We start from the raw sequence: 19,343 nt of genomic DNA on the forward strand, positions 1-19,343 counted from the left end.
TTAAACTGACTGCAGCATTTTACTAGCTCGTCGAGTGATGCTGCCATAAACTGCAGACGACCAATAAATCTTATCTTGCTATTGTCATTCACATATACTTTTCATTGTAATTTGGGATGCATTTTATTTTATTGCTGTTATCAATTTTCAGACGGTGTATTATATCTTTATTACGGATCGCTTCAACTATAATGTAAGCGTCATATCAGTTGAAATTATAAAATACAACAGAAACGAAATCCGGTCCGGTATATTTTAAATTGGATCTATCATGTGTTGGACCACAATACTTTCCAGTAATATGATGGATGCTTTTACTCGGTCAGACCCAAGCGTCTGCTCAGAAATATGCCATATATCTGCTATATTAAATTCAGCTTCTTATTTTAATATTGGTGGTTTCATTGCTACTGAGCTAGCGATTAAAATCATAATGATATCAGTTTCGTCGATAAGGTTCCTTAGCAACCAGATAGCAGGTTACTTTCCACGGTAAATTGTTTTGATAAAGAGTTATCAGCAGCACAAGCGACTTTATATGCCGCTCCACAGGGAATATTTATTTTTCTTGTCGAAAATGTATCAGGGTTATTTTCTGCACCTTTCACTGGAAGTAAAATGGACTCGAAATCGTCATATACTATACAAGCCACTTTCATCTTGTGTCTTAATTTGTAAATGGTAATATTTGTTTCAACTTCATTAGGTATATATATTTTCTGAACATATGATCAGTATTCGAGGTGTCGATAAAGTACATGTTGCGGTACACAGCCGTGCAAACACCTGACACAGAAATATTTATATTCATGATGTTTGTTATAATGAACACCGTCTATCTCATTAAAGGTATTTACACACACGCAGTGAATTTGTCTTAAATAGTAAGATTTTTGTGCTGCTAGATCGCTGATGTATCCGGGATATATATTTTGTTTATCATCGATACCAAATACATTAATACCTCCACGTAACAGGAGATTGTTCAGTTTTTCGAATGTTGGAATTTTGTGTTCACAAACAGGAAAGACAATCCAACTAAAGTTTAGATTGTTAACATGACTAATATAATTCGATACTTGATAAAGATGACCTCGTGCAGGATATAAAGCAGATAATACTACACATTGGAAACATTTTTTTTAATCATAAGTATTTACATTGATACATCATTTTGAGTTATTTTATCCTAATCGGGAGCTCGACATATGGGCTACGTTGCAATGGATTAAATGTCATAGTGTAGAGAAGTATTTCCTTTATCTTATCGAATTTCCAGCCAGATGTAGTGTATTCATGAAATATATTATCTGACAACGACATTAAATCAGTCCCAGTGAGAATTCGAATAGCTTTTTATATGATATATGGATCGGAAAATTCTTCACGTTGCCTTGCAGCAAGCTGCTTTGCCACATTGTGCTCTGACGTAGGCGTCTCGTCGATTAGACCATCCTTGGCTTTTTGTTGGGATTCTAGAGATATATTTAGCTTATACAGCTTTAATGGAACAGCACTATTATTTTCAAGCCCTTGTATGTTGCAAGCTGGCATTTGGTTGTTGGCTGTAGCAGAAGATATAAGTTTGTGGTTGTGAAAATTTGTAAGTAATATCCTTTATGCGAAAAGACTGTCAGATCTTTACTCCGATATTGATCGTGATACAGAACATCAGCCAGCGAATCAGAATTTGACAAAGTCCAATACTGGGAGTCATCGTGTAAAACAGATTGCTAGAAATCTAAATTCAGTAGCGCATTAGGATTGAACAAATTTCAATAACGGTCAGCATGTAGAACATCTCAGATTTGATCTAGAAACATATTTATTTCCAATTGTTGAGGATACATTTTCAAATGAGACAGGTTTAGTTCATCAAGATGAACAAGTTTATGTAGCAGCAAAATTGCGGTATGATGTAAAATATCATCACGCTAAGAAGATAACAAAAGTTTAATTTTAATCTCTCTGAAAATCAGATAGTCTGGGAGTTGTTAAGGCCTTTCATGAACCGTGGACAGCTACAAGTGTATGGCCGTCAATAAATATGATTTTCTGTTTGTTAAGATTTTTAACTTGATGAGAGGGAGCGTACTAGCAACATCACAAAGACGATATCTGATATAGTTGTGCATGCCAATGAAATGTAAGCCTGTCCTTTCGAAATACGAAAGATTTATAGTGACTGAATTGCTAGCGATTTAAACAAAGAATTTTAATTTCACTAGTTGGTATCCAGCTATTAAATTATCGCCATATTAACCGAACTTTTCATTCATTTTCTTGCTATCATTCGCTCGATGATATATACTGCTCTGTCCACTTTAGCTGCAGTTCGTAAAAGCTTCCAATAATTTCTTCTCCCGCTGAATATTTCAGCTAATACGTCACATGTATTGTTGTTAAAATTGTATCCACAACGAATACTTCCTTGGACCAATTTGAGGTGAATCCTTTTTCAAATATTTCCTTTCACTAGTTTAATTCTAACACGATCACCCACGCTAAACTTGTGTCTTCGGTATATATGCTTGTTTACCAGTATTGGCTTATGTACAGCTTCATTTGATGACATTCCAAGTGCTTTATGTTTTGTGTTTTCGTAATCAGACACGAACTTTGGCAGATCGTCAACAATACCTGTTAGTGTTTTTGGATGTACTTTGTTTGTAAATCTTTTCTTTTAGCGTACGATTAAATATTTCGACGACGACTTTTCCCTTCATTCCCTGTGATGTAATTAATGATGCTATGTTTTTTATTTCGTTCCAGAAACTGCTTGAATTTCTTATTAAAGAATTCTGTTCTGTGATCTGTCCATACCATATTCGATTTTCTTTATGTGCTGATTATAATATCTCGCATCACATCAGTTGTGGTTTTACCTCTCTTATCTGTAACAGGCACATTAACGCATATTTACTAAAAATATAAGGTATATTCACCAGGTACATTTTAATGTCATTATCAGCTAGATATATCGCCCATATGTCATCAGCTGAATTTGCGCTAACCTTTCGCAGAGAAATTGTTTATTTAGGTCTGTAACGTTCATGTACAAGACTGCTACGTGGTATATGACTGCTATCGTCATAAAGTACATTTTTAAAGAGTCATAGTTTATATTTCGCTATAAAACTAACTTGTACCACCTTACGATCAATTAACTCCCTCAGCCTGTGAAACAGACCGCCCTTCAGTCTCATATCGCTTTGTTCATCGAGCATAATACGTTCGCAAACACATGTATCGTTTTCGTTGTCACGGTAACATATGACATGGCGCGTTGCAATTTCATCGACCTGATTGTACGGCTCTGGACATTTTAACGGATTGTCACTTTAATAAAGTTGTTTGTCGAGTGGATTCTTTGGTCTAGTGTACTTGTGAAATGGCAGGGTCCTTCCACCTTTAGGTTTCGGTAATTTACCATTTAACTTGTGAATATCTAAGCCGGGTCCAATTACAACTCGCTGATTTCAGCAAGGGCAATAAGTTAATATTGTATGCTGCAAGAGACACAGATCTTGGTCAGCTTAGCATGTACACGCTTTACTTGTAAACTGGCTTTGTATTTTAGTTATAATTTCATCGTCGACTAAAACAGTATTATAAATTATTGGTATTTCCAGACCTCCAGATAATAGTCGGTCACGTTTGAGAAACATGCTCATTTTCCGGCCACAGATATAGCATACTTTTCATCATTAGTCGGTTATTCCTAGTAGTTTACATAGTTTCATTTGTATTTTCCGTTTTACTTCTGCATTTCAGGCAATACGCAGTCATTTATATATTTACTTGTTAGATAAAATTCCAATGTTTTTGTTTTCCATGCGTGGCTTAGGTGTGAATTGTAATATAAATTTCTGAATATGACCCTCATGGTTCTTCGCTCCCATTTCGTTGGACAGGGATGCTTGCATAACGGACATTTGCCTGATAAACATAACGCAGTAAAATCCACAAGCTGCAAGTCCTACGGCTGTAGCTGATTTATAAATTTAGGACACTAACACGCACTCTTTGATAATATCACCTGGAGGTAGCCCAAACGAATCAAAATTATTGTTACCAAATGCGTGCCAGATCCGTCGTTGAAATTTTGGATAATTAGAACATAACTTCACCGTCCAAACTGAAGTGATTTGACCGATAGCAGTTGGATTCTTTGAATCCCGAGCTCATCGTTAGAAATTATTCTTTAAAATCCGCTGACATCTTTCAGTTTTTATAAGATCTCAAAGTTGTTCAGCGAATGGATCGCACAGTGATCTACCTCCTGGTACCGTGTAGCATTAATCCTCTCCTACGTCCTATTCCCAGCAGACTGGTAAGAAGACTAGTCGCTATTCCTATTAGCAATGGACATATAAATACCCTTAGACCGCTTTTTGTTTCGTCCATTTTTCAGTTGTTTTATGTTTCTTTGCTTTTTTATTTTTGAACGCTGTGTGTTTTCGGCATATTTAATTTATGATCGTTAGACAAAAGCGAATTGATTCAAATTTTGCACTAACTGCTTGATAAAGTCACCAGACACAACCTTCTTCGTGGCCCCGGATATGACAACGGAGGGAACAGCTGTCCCCAACGTGCCTAGCACTGGTAACAATTTGGGTCGCGCAGCTTTTGCAATAGTTGCCAGTGCAGGCCCCAGGAAAACCACCACGGATTGCATGCGGTCTGGACATTGCAGTAATTTGCGCTGCTGAAAACTCTAAGATCAAAGTTTTTATTTTATTGATTTGCCGTTAAGATAAGTTTTACTGGCGGTGGATCGCTCTGCGATCTTGTTCCGAAATCTGTCGTCAGCGGAACCAACTAACTTTTAACAATAGCTTGTGTTAATGTTTTTTAACTTGTTCCGCCGATAAATTCACTTCCTGCACAATCTATTTCATTCTGTATCTCTTTTCCTTCTGCCGGATAAAATTTGTATTGACGTCATTCAGCCGCTAGTTAAGGAATCGATACAATCCGCGCTTTGTGTGACAAAGTTGTAAAGCGCTAAGCTCTTCAAGTGCCGAACACCTGGTAGTCATTCTTGATCAGAAAACCAGTATATTCCCACCGTTTGTTTGTTTGATAAAGTTATAAACCAAATGCAAAACACGTCACACTTATCATTTGGGCATGGACTGTCATTCTGTACTGGGTAGAAACTATCGTTTTGAATCAGTCAGATACAATTAGCGCATAACCAGAATATACATAATCTGGAGCAGCTGAAACCTGTCCAAGTGATCACGTGACTTCAATGTCAGAACTTGACCCAATAGCTCGTCTGTTGTGCATGCTGACATCAATGAGAAATATCTATAAAGTGTTCCAAATTCATCGAATGAAATTTGAGATCCACTGTGAGCATCTTGATAAATTGGCATAGCTTCCATAAGGTACATATAAGCACGAGGTACGTTTCTGTTAGCTAATGCTGCAACATCAGATGCAACATTATATGTGATCGCTCATTCTGGATCCTGCTTAGAATTTGTTCTGACAAATATTCGTCTGACATCTGGTCTACCAAATGCAAAATTGTTTTGAAGCTGACGTTCACGTCTTTTCTGTCGTTGAAACATAATAAATACATGTTTTAATAACTGCTCACCTGGCGATGCTGTTATCCGCCAGGCATTATTGTGCAAATTCGTTATTGCGGTTTGATAAACTTTATTCTGCATAAAATGTTTCTATTTGTGAATGATATTATTGATCGATGGAACACCACGTGGCATCCACAACACTAATCGTGAAATTACAATTTGAGCATCATCACTACCAGCTCGCATAAGGCAATCATTTTGATTTGTTAGTCAAGTATAAGTGTATGTTTTATCCCACGAAAAAGTTTATTGTAGTAACTGCAATATCCAAATATTGAGCTAAGCAGAAATATCACGGTCATCTGTTATAAATTACCTGTAAACGATCACCGTTTATCGTAACCTTCGTTATACTCTCTATTTGTAATATTTATTGTATTTATTATCCTGTTTACAATGACTAAAATTGCAGTTCCATGATCTGCTCTAGTTGTTGCAGTAGGTCTAAGAAAATTGCAAACTGCTATCAGAAAAGTCCTTGTTGGATCTCCATTTGCGTCTGTAGCTGGTGCAGGAAATCCACGAGATAAGCGTTTGTGATAAGAAAAGTTCTCACTAAAGCTAGATCAGCAGCAGCATCAACGCCAGTTGCAATTGCGTTAAGATAATTAAATTATTTTGAAATAACATCTCCAGTTCCTGTATCCTTTAGCCAAAACATATTTATTGCAACAGATCTCGAGGATCGGTGCTGAACTAAATTACGTTTGGTATAGTACTTGAAGATGGCAAGTGCATGGAAACATTATACGATTTGATAAGAAAGTTGATACCTCGCGCTTCTAAATAAGCTCCAACCGTTATTAACAAGTAACTACTGCACTGCACTTGCTGCTGTTCTTACTGCTTTATGTTGTAGCAGAAACACGTCCTCATCTCTTGTAATAACCGTTCGAATCCCTGTTTTGTTAGGTTCGTTTGAACTTTTATCGAGATATTCAACATACTAAAATTCTGTTGCCGAATCTTCTTTTGGTATTTCCTCAGTCAGGAAAAGATATCTTTTGATAGAAATTCTGAATGAAATAAATATGAAACGGACGTTTGTTGGAAACTGTGTAGTCAACAAGTAACAATTGTTACTATCTTCCAGAATGTTGAAGAAAGTTCGGCATCCTTCAGAAAATACCTGGCTGCATCCAAAAACATTGATCACAGCGTGCGTTAATATCATACAGAGCCTTGAAAAGGTCTATTTAGACGACAATATATCATCAATGAAGGCAGCCCTTATACATATCATGAGACATGTTTAATTCTTTAAATTGTAATTCCTAAAAGTAACGCTAATACATTTTACTAGTAAAAGAACAGCGAAACATGACCAGGAAATATTTTAAAGCGCAAAAAAAGGCACCATCTGCGTAACAATTTATGACATTTTTTCTTCTTATTTCGCTCCTGTTTCCATTCAAGTAAAACTATGTGATAGAAAGAATCTCTAATGGGTAATGACTTAATATTAATTTTAAGAAAATACTTGAATAATGTCAACCTTTTGCTCCCCAAGGCTCGGAAAACCTGGACAATACTTAAATCATTACCACGTTGAAATCCTATGTGTATCACACGGCTCACTAAAATAAAGTGCCATGTGATTTCGAAAAGGATATGTGATTTTTTGCGGACGTACTTTGGAACGTATAAATGACAACGCCTTTACTGGATCTAAAGATAGTAAGAAAACTGCCATTTTTTATATTCTCGCCTTTTTGCCATTAAAACACGACGATATGTTAGAGATGCTTAACTTGGGGGGGGGGGAGTACCACTCATTCCATGTCAATTAAAATTTCATTTCATGTTTCTCATCGAGGAGTTGTAATGTAGGTATAAAAAATTCCAAGATTTCATAACATTTTAGTAAAATAATGAAACCATAAAACTCTTTGGTTACAACTGTTCTGATAATTGGCATAGTCTCCATACTTTAAGGTTCCATCGTGGATGCCCGTGAGATCACAATTTTAAAATGAGGGTTAGTTGCCATGACCAGAACGTTCAATAAGGCGATAAAGGAAGACGAAATTTGCATTCTCGCCGAAACAAAACTCATTGCCATATCGGAACATACGCCTAACTCGTTTCTCATCAATGTCATCTCCTGGGCAGAGTTCAAGCTCATCCTTTAAAAAAGTCAACAAATATATTAAGAAGGACATGCACTACAATTGTCATTAACTGGGTGGCAGAAAAATAACCGATAGTCAATGAAAAAGATGAAGCTGCAAAAAATGATGAAAAGTCTCGCAGTAAATCCTCATTATAGTGTGTTTGGTCTCTGTAGACTATTGAAATGACAAGATCAGTAAATAGGAATGGATTAATAAACAGTCGGCACATACGGAATGACAACTTTCTTCCTTTCATGTTTTTGCTTTATGCTCAAGAATACATGAGGTATCTTCCCAGCGCACCATTATCGTATGATATCGTTGCCGTTATACGCTTGTTAATGATTATGCGATATCCGCAACTACACGTCGCGCTCCAACATTTGTATAAATTTCTCGAATACGTCATTACTGCCGGTTGCACACCTGTTTCTGTGGCATACTTTTTCAATGACAGCCTCACGTGCAATCGTTATTTTTCAGTAAGGTTTTATCTGAAGCAGTAGATCATGTACTATTATTGATTTTATTAGTAGCATCTTTACTAATGACTGCTAAACATTCATGTTTCACAGAAACTAATATTGCAACTGAGAATATTGTTAAAGGCAAAACGCACAATTAAGATAGCAGCCTGTATAAATGTCGCTTTTCTGGTCTTCATTAAATACATATGGTACACCTTGAAACCGTAATAATATTGTTTAACATTGAGGCTGCATATACCCCACACACTACTCTTTGCCACGTAGACAGTGTTTTTGAAGTTATCATAATAAGCATATGTGGCTTTATTTTGTTTCAGGCATTACCTATTTGTTAAATTCTAACAGTGCTGCATTAAGCTATGAGTTTAAATCACAAAACTCACTTATCCATCTTTATTTGCCGCACGTTATCAGTTGCCAAATGTATACTACATTTCTTTAAATGATATATTTGTACTAAATGTATATAAGTAACATCCTCGCTGAGAGAAAATTAAATAGACCATAATTTTGGCCAAGCGTGACAACGTTTCGGTAGCACGAGGTTTCAGCAACCGGGACCCGTTTAGTCGACACATGATTTAACTAAATAATTGCATGGTGAGGAACTTCTTTTCCACCTTTGATTATATTATTGTGCAAATATTTCAGTTAAATGGTAGGCGGTTTTACACCTTTCACAACCATATGATGCACGTACAGTAGTTTGGTTATGCTCCTTGTTTTAAATTATGACATACACACAAAATGTATATTTAATCTTAAACAAGTTAGAAACATGTCTTGCGGTCCTATGACGACTGATTGTCATATATTGACGTATGTTTGGATTTGTTTGGTAAAGTCTGGTGTTTACACAACTTTAAAAATTATATCACGCAGAGGCAAATATAATATCATATATGAGGGACATTTGACTAGTTCCATTATCCATGACAACATGACCACTCCGAACCTGCACAAAATACAAATTATTAATCTTCTAATCTAAATATGCAAAATGAATGATTTGTTTCTTGTGTGACTTCATGTACATTTAAAATATGAGTTGATCAAGCCTTTTGTCATCAAAGCAAAGGACATTGTATTATTGACATTTGTCTCACTTGATCTAGGTTCCATAACATGACCATTGCATGACTGACAAACAAGCGTAATAAAAAAGTTAAAAAACTCGTGTTGAAGATTTATAGCTCGTGGGTTTATTACATTTGAAAAAGACACCTGTAATCTATTTTCGTCAGTATACTTATTTCTCAATATTGCATTAGCAGCTGATGGAGTGATGGCATATTTATATTCCTCGGTATCTATCTATCCACATAAATATACACGAGTTTTGTTCTGACTTGAGGGGAAGAAGCAACGAGATGACACGGAGTTATGTCGGAACTGTCATGTCAAGATTTATTCATACGTCATATCAAAATCATCTTTTACTGCCTCTCGAAACAAAATACTAATTGTGTTTTGTATTTGTTACATCTGCCCTCTTTGAACCTTAAGTATTTGTTTAGATTTATAACATTGCTTTTATTATAATAAATTAAGATTGGCAAAGTACATTTCTAACATCTGAGAAAATTGACGTGCAGACGGCAATGAAAATATTTATATAGTTCTGCTCTGTGTATGCGACACGGATATACAGATTAAGCATTCAGAGAGAACGTTGGTATTGTTACGCGCATGGGGTCGGATGCTAAACAAATCAAATATTTTAGTGAGCGTGGTTGGATAACCAATATTTTTCATATTCCCAAGGACCTCAAGATAACGATTGTTGTCAACGGAAAGCGTATTTAACGCTCAAAATACTTCCGCAATGTTGTCCCTAATCACCTAATGATCGCATTTTGCGAAACGTATATTTCACACATACCTGACAATATTTCTATAATGCCTTTTAGAGGATGATATATTTTCCTATAGCATCTAACCTTCTTTTCACAATCATTATTATGACCATGGCGATGACGATTCCAATGATGGCAACAGCTCCACCTATAGATCCGCCTATAATGCTTGGTTCAATGGAAGTATTGCTTCCCTGGTTATCGGCAGGGCCTATACATAGAAATTAATCTCACGAAGCATATAATTGTATTAATACTTCAAAATCGATCGGTCTGTAAAATATCCCATTTATGCTATAGTGATATTCTGATAAACCGACAGTATTAGGAAACATAAATATAGAGAAAGTGTTATAAAATATCTAGGAGATATACATAATGCTGTTTTCTTTGCACATTAAATCTTCATAAAATAGCAATACAGCTTTGGAATGACCGACGTTTAAGTCATATTTGCAATGACATGATATTTAATTGAATAATCATATTAGGATGAACACATGATTGGAATGCAGTTTAAGCCAAATTAATTATGATTGGCTTTGTAAACAAAATAATGTTTCGGAAGACATGAGGACCGTCTCAGGAAAAATAGATTTTTGACGGTAATATCACAAATTTGTTTCTAATCGCATTTGTATAAGCTCGCAATGCAGCAAAAGTCAGTACCAGGGTAATAACGTTTATCATTTTGATTAATGACGAGCCGAGAACTAACGCTGACAATTTACAAAAAACCGGCAATCGGTCAACCCGCCTCCACCCTCCTTTTCTTCCCCTCTACCGCCATTTTTCTAGTAAAGCCAAACGTATTTATAAGTTAAACAACTGCTTTAAATAGGAATATAACCAATGTAATAAGTCTGCCCCGTTAGCAGCCCCAATCAGGCCCGGCCCTAGGGCAATGTGAACGAGGCATGCGCATTGGGCGTCGCGCTTCTCCGCAATGCAGTTGTTTTGCTTGGGGCCCCGCGCTCATCTCTTGCTGCCTTGGCCCCGCACATCTTAGGGTCAGGCTTGAGCCAAATGTTATAAACTTACCGTAATATGATACAATAAGATATGATACTGAATTATATTAATATCATCTTCACTCATAATTGATGCAAACAGAGAACAATACGAATTATGGCTGAAATTGTGAGCTTTTAAGGCTTTCTTATCCTGTTGCACATCCATATACTTTATCTAACGTTATTTCCGTGCTCGCCTTCCCACGCAGAGATAACGCAGTATGTATACACCGAAGACTTTACTTAGGAAGGTGTGATGGGGTTCGAGAGATTATCTATGGTAGTGTTATATTGCATACCTAAATCACATCTAGATCCGTACCAGCCGGGTTGACAGCCAGAAGTCTCAGAACAGTTACCCGTAATTCGATCACAAGTTCGATTTAGACATCTTCCACACTCATATGCACAGTTCCGGCCGTAATGCTTTGAATCACACACTGAAATATTTACAATACATGGTACAAGGTTTTAACGAAACAAAATCAAACTTAATAATTAGCTCTATTGCATATTGGAACGGGAATAAGTTTTGCTTATGCCTGTCATTCAATCAAAGAAATGTGAAGACATTTGAAGGTAGCATTACATTCGTTTATAACACTAGCAAAACTTTAACGAAACTTACCGTCACGATACTAGTGTCATACAGAATACAAGTTTAATCAAACATACTATATAAATAAATGTGAAACGACATGTACTACTGGTTCGTAGATCAGGCAGATAATTCATCCTGGCAGCTTATAGTGACCATACAATACACGGGACTGTGTGCCCTATTCAAACAAATCTCTTAATATATGATTTATGTTACATCCACATCAAAGCATGGTATGCATTAAGAACAAGTATACTGTACGTGAATGCATATGTCCTGCCCATGAATGTCGAAGGAGAAAAGGTATTGCTTTACATGGGTGACTGCTAAACCATTTATGACACCAGCCACAAGTTGGCCTGCCACCATGTACCGTGTACTTAAGAGCGCCAGTAAAAAAAATGTTTTTTCCAAGTTTAAAGACGATTGCGATCGGACGTCAGTAGCAGAACCTGAGGGAAAAGCCTCAACGTCTATGACACAAGAATAATAGTACAGACATTGCTGACCTGGGATGTCAAACCTTTCAGCAAATTTAAAAACACACAGAGACCACAAAGGTTCGGTTGACTGACTTTGCTCGCCTTCCAACACTAAATATAATGCGTCATGATATTGTTGGTAATGTTCTGCGTTTCAGACCACCCAACAGCGTAAACTACTATTGCAGCCGTAGCAAGTACAGGCCAAGCACGAATATCGTCAATAGGTCGTTCGCCTGAGAGAAGCGTTACCTTAATACTTAGGACCCCCACAATGAACACAAAATTATGTTTTGCAGCTTTGATCTGTGAAAACTGTATGCTGTCCATCTTGGTGCTCGAAAAGCCGTCGGACTGAGAACCACTCCTGAATGCAAATGTCATGCGTATGGTGAGTTAAGGAGTTACCCGCCTCACGTGCAGGTTTTTCTTGGCCAATAGCTGCAACACGGTTCTCATGAGCTTTCGGACCGGGTAAACATAAACATACATCAGCTTTGGCCACTGTAGCAGCGATATATTGCAGATAAGTGGCAACTAGTTGACCTTCATTATGGTCAAGAGCTTAACATACTGTATTGACTGGCAACATAGACTTCATCTCATTCTTTTTGTTAGTCCTCCAAGTTGAAAGATGACCGTGAAATTACTAATTTGGTTTCAATGAGTAAATGATTAGTTCTGAACTGTGTATGGCATACGGGACAGGACATTCAGCCATAGGATTACTTGATCAATAGAGGACGTGCTGCAGTTATGGGATTTACGCTTCTTCACTGCCTCTATAATTCTCCTGAGATTAAAGCATGTAGCTCAGATATGGATGATACTGCGACCGGTGCAGTGACCCTGTGCAGGATTTTTCCAAATCTCAGGGCCATTGTTGAAATGTTTCAAAGATGACTTGATAGAATCTTTAGCTGATGATAATTCATTGATAATTTAGGGAGTTAATGCGAGAAAAGTCGTATAAACGTCTGGGCAGATAGAGGTGTCCAAGTAGATATTCATAGCTGAACTAATGCGTCTAAAATTTCACCATTCACCTATGGTACCTAGGCTCCAGCATCTTGCATTGACCAGTTTCGTATGAACACTTTATTGAAACGCAAAATAGTTAATGACACCTATATGACCCACCAGACCTCGTCTTATTATTTTCAACTTTTACCGATCGGAATCTCTCGTCGATTTCAACAAGAATCCTGACTAATCACCTATATAATTGCATGGGCAACTATTCTTTGGATACAAGAGGCTCATCTATCAACGCTGGGTCTGGTAATTCTGGCATCGATGACACGTCAAAGGCAAAGGATCTGTGTTTCTTTCTCTGACTTTGATTCATACTGGTGTTAAATATTATCAGCAAATTACGAGGCTCGGTTCCGAGAGAAGTCATGTATGGATCTAGATTAGCTGGACAGTACTTATCATTGTTCTGGTCAGTAAACAGTGACCATATTATTCTGAATTTAATGTTAGTAAAATGTATTACATTTGACATATAATATAAATATCGTATCTCTCTTTTTCATTCTTTTCCAAGTTTAATAATATAAACAACCTTACCAATGGATGATATTCGTGTGTAGCTGCATTTACTACTGAATAATCGAATATATTGTAACTTTGCATGATGAAATAAAATACTAATTGGTTATTTACAGGATCAGTGGCATTTTGAGGTTGAAGGACCTGTGTGCTTGCAAGATTTGTTGTCTAGTTTCAGATGTTGTTTAATCCCACTTTCGTATTCGACAAGAGCAGCTAAAGGGATGATCCGGCATGGTTGGAGTTGGAAAACTCTGGAAAAATCCCGCCCTTTGATGGATCTCCACACATCTCAAAATCATCGAGTGTGGATCTTCTTGGAACATCCAAGGACGTTTCAACCCACTGGTACATGAACATGGAGTTGTCTCTTTGTTAATTTTACCAGACGGCCACCTTCTTCTACATTTCCATCCCATCTCGTAGCTAATGTAATAGCATAGGCTGGGAGCATCAACCTGGACTTCGATACCAATTGGAGTTAGCTTCCCATGAACATACTTACTCGGACATTATGTTTCATTTCCTAGGATTTCATGATATTGATATCGTTAGCCGAACCCACGGATTGTTTCTCAACCACTTATCCCAACGGATCCTTCACTAGCATGCTCAGCTCTGCCGTGATACACCATTTACTAAATGATACAAACACTCACACGATATTAGATACTGGTCCTTTGATGCTTGCTCCTGATGTGTCTTTATTGTACATAAATACCACTAATATGATCTTGATAAGCCTCAGCCGTTGTTTACTGCCCCTGGCTTTGAGATACCAGATCACACCAGTAGTCTAGCTTTGTATGCATCTTCTTGAAATGACATATATCATACTGTCGGTTCCCAAGGTAATCGCATTGGCGGTAGACTTACAATAATCGTCTATATACAATTTGCCTCCTAATAACATTACAGTATAAGGATTGTGCAATATTTATCCATAATGCAATACTTCCAACTGCAAAACATTGTGTGAACACAATAGTCTTGTTAGTAGCTACATTGTATTATTAACAACTCTCCAAACTTGTTTTTAAAAAAGAGTTTTTCTTCTTTGAAAAATGTATGGGTAGTACTCCTCTGCAGTAGGCAAACCGTGTTAGTCCCGGCAGGTTCTATACCCTCTGCTTCATGGATTGCTTAATCGATTTCGTTCCTAGCAAAAGCCTCTTTATTCTTAATGAGAAGTGATGTCAAATCTTGTCAGGTGTAAATCTTATACTCCTCTTATATAATGCTCATGCTATTCTTGGTTTCATGTACTGAATTTAATTTTCTTCCACAGTGTGTGGTGTAAATTTCAAGCACATAACACTCGTCTGCAATGTTTTAGAAGACGTCTGCTTGAGAGTTAAAATGTGCTATTTATTATAGATTTTGATGTGCTAAATTCAGATATGACGATTAAAGAAACTTATTTGATACTGTTTTCAGGATACTTAAGTTGTAACATTTTACGTCTATATGTTGTGTAAATAGTACAGTTTTAATCATAATTTGCAAACCTAGGTATTTTCGTGTTTATGTTTGCTTTACATGATAATATGTCACCTGTCCACTTTATGTAACACTTTAAACAATAGCAAAAGGGTTATCTAAATCAAATGTATTATGAAAGAAAAGGCAAAAAAAAAAAACAATTTTATATATATCAGTATATATTTTAGTACCTATTCAGTGTCTACTCGGTTCTTCTTGGCTGGTCGCTTGTACTCAGTGAATCGAGCATCTCTTGTCACTGTTCAGCAATAGTCTGCTAGCATTGATGGCTCCATTTGCCTCGATAGCGTTTCTCCATTGTTGCAATATGATCGTGAAATCGCTCGCCGTGCTCGTCGTTCACTGCTCCTCAGTTCGGTGGGAAAAAACTAGATGAGAGTGCAAGAAATGTATCTGTAGTGACATGATGTGAAAAAGGCTTTTGTATGACTTGATGAGGTTTTCCACCAACTACCTCTAGTTGTCTGTCTTGTTGTTTACGAACAAATTTGTTACCACTAACTGGAAGGCTTTCCATGCCGTCTCTTCCTTACCACGGAGTGCACGGTCATGCATCATCTCGAAGAAGTTCACGAATATGAGAACCAGCAAAGACACATTCATTTATCTTTGCTTCGCTTAACCTTGGATATTTTCCAGCGGAGGTACTTGAACGCTTCATCAGATCCAACTTGATGTGAAAGGGTGGTAACGAAATCTTCCTAGATTCAACAAGTGGAGGATGCTGAAGACCTTCCCTCCCAGTCTCCAATGACTGTCGGAGAGGCCAATATATCTTGATGTAGTGGGAATATCAAGCTATCCCATTCGCAGAGAAAATAGTAGAACATTGTGCATGCAGTCTGCAGACCGAGCAAGAGCGCAAGAACCTTTAAATCTCCACAAAGCTGCCACTGATGTGGGTCATAGTTTATGCACCTTAAACGTTATTTCATGTTTTCATAGGTTTCATTCATATAGACTGCATGACCAAACGGAACTGATGGCAAAACATTGCGATTATGCCAAACAAATCCCCACAGAGTTAAGCCTCATCTTCGATGAATCAACGAACAGTCTGTACTTGTCTGGATCATGAACAATGTTGAGGGCTGTCATCACATCATCGATGCTGTTGCGGACTTCAGGATCACCTTCCATGAATAAGATTTGGAGAAAACCCTTTCGACGGTCACGTAACATAGAAACCCCAACATCATCTACCAGGAGATTGCACTACTGTAGTCTGGAGCCCAACAGATCTGCTTTACTCTCAGATTGTTCAAAATCTATGACAAGGTCATTCAGTTCACCTTGTGTTTTCAGGAGTGGTTCAGATAGGGAGCATGGGAGGAAATAAGGGTCATGTGCCATTGATAGTTCATAAGATGAAGTTTCATCCTCTTCTTCTTCATTCTCTGAGTTAAGAGAGGGTGATTCTGGTGCATCGGGAACGGGCAGTCCTTTTCTGTGGGGTTTGGATAATGCACAGTCTCCTTTTTCTTCTTTGACACACCTTTGCAAATTTAGGCACCATGAGGAATTAACAATTGCTGATATGACATATTGGCTCTCTCTAAATCACTGGCATTGGAAAAGGCATATATTCCCTTTTCTTGTTCAACCACTGTCCATGATTTGTTGCACAAGTGTTACAGCATATGTACGGAGACTTATTGTCCTGATCTTCAATTTTGCTGCCACAGTAAAGGCGATTGACTTTCTTAACCATAGTGGTTATACTGCGCTTTTATGATGCAAAAGTCACTTGACCACAAACATAGAAGATGCTATCTGCATTATTCACACAAACAGAAATGTGTCCCCTCGCAAAATCAATCAGTGACAAATAAGAGGGTATAGGGTAATTTGTTCAGCAGAGTGATATAAGCTTAGTTATGATTGCATTGTCCATGACTGCTAGGAATGACATGATGCAATTCATATCAAGTTTGATGCAATACCAGCTTCATATTGCTAAAGTCCTTGATTTGTCTGAGAAGCAAGTACTGTCCAAACAGAGTCATATATTTATTTATAGATCAAGTAAAAAATATAAGCTGAGAAGAAATAATAAATTTGCTCGATAACCACGATGACTTCAGTGCCTGTGTGTACAAGATCTTTACATTCCTGCCCCATATTTGCATCAGTATTCCCATCGGGTTTTCTCAAGTAGGAAAATGGTTAATTAACAAAAGTGTTATATGCATGTTCTGAGTTGTATAATGTTCCAACTTCAATACATAATTTCAAATCAATATCAGCATTCAAATATCTGTTGTTCCTTATCTCTCGCTGGCTGCATTCATCTGACTGTTTTCAGATATATGGACAACAGTGCATTGTTTTTAATTTGTACGGCGTCTATCATAGAAAATACTAATTTTCAGACATACCCTGTGTGTTTTCCGTTTTCAGTTGGCTTTTATTTCTCCATATCGGTATTAAAGGCTTTGACTGCTCCGGTGGTCTAGTGGTTAGAGTGTCCGCCTCGGATGCGGGAGGTCGTGGGTTCGATCCCCGGCTGAGTCATACCAAATACTTACAAAAATGGTACTAACAGCTGCCTCGCTTGGTGCTCAGCATTAAGAGGTTATTGTAAGGACAGGTCGGCCTGGTGTCAGGATAATGTGACATCACTATAACCTGCCACACTGTAGACATCGTAGCGATATGACTGAAAGATTGTTAAAGCTAGTTAAAAAGCCAAATCACACAATTACATACACACACACACACACATTAAAGGCTTTACACTGGCAGACAGGTTCAGCAAATTCGAGTTTTTGTTATGATTCTCGGATCACAGTATATGGGCTACCGACTCATGATATGCGTTTATTCTTTCTCCGCTATAGCTAAAAGCTGACATTCTTGATGGATCCATCTCTTTTCATTTTAAGCGACCCATTTTATTTTTTCATTTTTAAAATCTTTCGTCTAAGGCTTTCATTGTTGGACTTTTGCTAGCAACACTTTGATCCTGCGTCTTCTCGGTCTTTTTACAATTTATGATGCAGAGCTCTACGGTTATAGAACAGTTTTCATTTAATTTTCTTTCTTCAGGTTAATTTTAAGCGTTGAATATGCAGCGATTCTCCATTCGTAATATTAAATGAAGTTCTGACGCACATTTTCTTTTCTGCATTGATGCCATGCTAAGATCTTGGTTTCGTTGTGAGTACGTGGTATACTGTATTCCGTTCTGGTTTTCGTGGTCACCTGTCAAATAATGCAGAAGGTGAATGTTGCGAAACCCAGATTTACATTCGAAACCAAAATTTCAATACATTGTGAGTACACATGGTTAGACACATAATAACCTTTTTGGATATTCTGCAAGTTGACCTGAATTGTTTCTGCCCAAACTTGTTTATCATAGCAAAACTTAATAGATGGCCTAATTTGTTTCTTTGTATCTGAGTCCTCCACGTGAATGGAGCGTTCTCAAATCATGACCCGAGTGCACAGAATGAGTTCCTTAGTTGCTTTGATCAATTATATCTGATATGGTGTTATGTATATTTGTTACTTCCATTGATATGGTTTGCCTTGGAGATCATCTATACCCAATTCACTTACATATTAATAAAGACAGAACCAGGGTAATATTTCATTAGATATTTTGAGTCCCCATTCCGTCGAAGTGTTTGCTCTAGAATCCAGACATGCTGAAGTTATTGACGCGGTTGGTTTAAAGAGATGTGCTCGATTAGTACCCTCACTCACACCTGAGGCAACGTAAACTTCTACTTCACTTGCTCGAACGTTTATCCGTAAGATTGCTAATCATAAGCAATTCGTGGGTGGCTTTCACCTGAAGCGATAAAACTTCATGTCTATTACTGCCTTCCTGCTCCGACCATAACAAAGCTTTGTCCTCATAATGTCAGGAGTAAAGGAATGACATCGATATGGTCCCAGAGTGACCAGAGGCAAGATATTTCAACAGTTTCATCGTTATATAGTTGCTGACCAATGCAGTTACACTATGCTAAACATTTACCAAACAATATAGTTCATGCATTTCTATCCTATGGTAGCCAATTGGCATTCCATTTTGCTGCTTTTTTGTAATCTTGGAACAAAATGATTTTTGACGTGCGGTAGAAGCATATGTGTTTTACATACACAAATTACA

General features: G+C 37.3%; 1 protein-coding gene across 1 annotated transcript in view; it reads right to left on the bottom strand.

Annotated features, from left to right (window-relative positions):
* The window catches only part of LOC149798458 (uncharacterized), an 81,802-nt gene that overhangs the window by 19,758 nt on the left and 42,701 nt on the right, over positions 1-19,343 (bottom strand). The window contains exons 12-13 of the mRNA XM_089960876.1: positions 11,380-11,520; positions 10,152-10,278 (exon numbers count right to left, since the gene is read on the bottom strand). Coding sequence (XP_089817002.1) covers positions 10,152-10,278; positions 11,380-11,520 — 268 coding nt within the window. The remainder of the gene's footprint in view (positions 1-10,151; positions 10,279-11,379; positions 11,521-19,343) is intronic.

Source organism: Sinohyriopsis cumingii, chromosome 6 (genome assembly GCF_028554795.1).
Source record: "Sinohyriopsis cumingii isolate HCF-2022 chromosome 6, ASM2855479v2, whole genome shotgun sequence".
NCBI lineage: Eukaryota > Metazoa > Mollusca > Bivalvia > Unionida > Unionidae > Sinohyriopsis > Sinohyriopsis cumingii.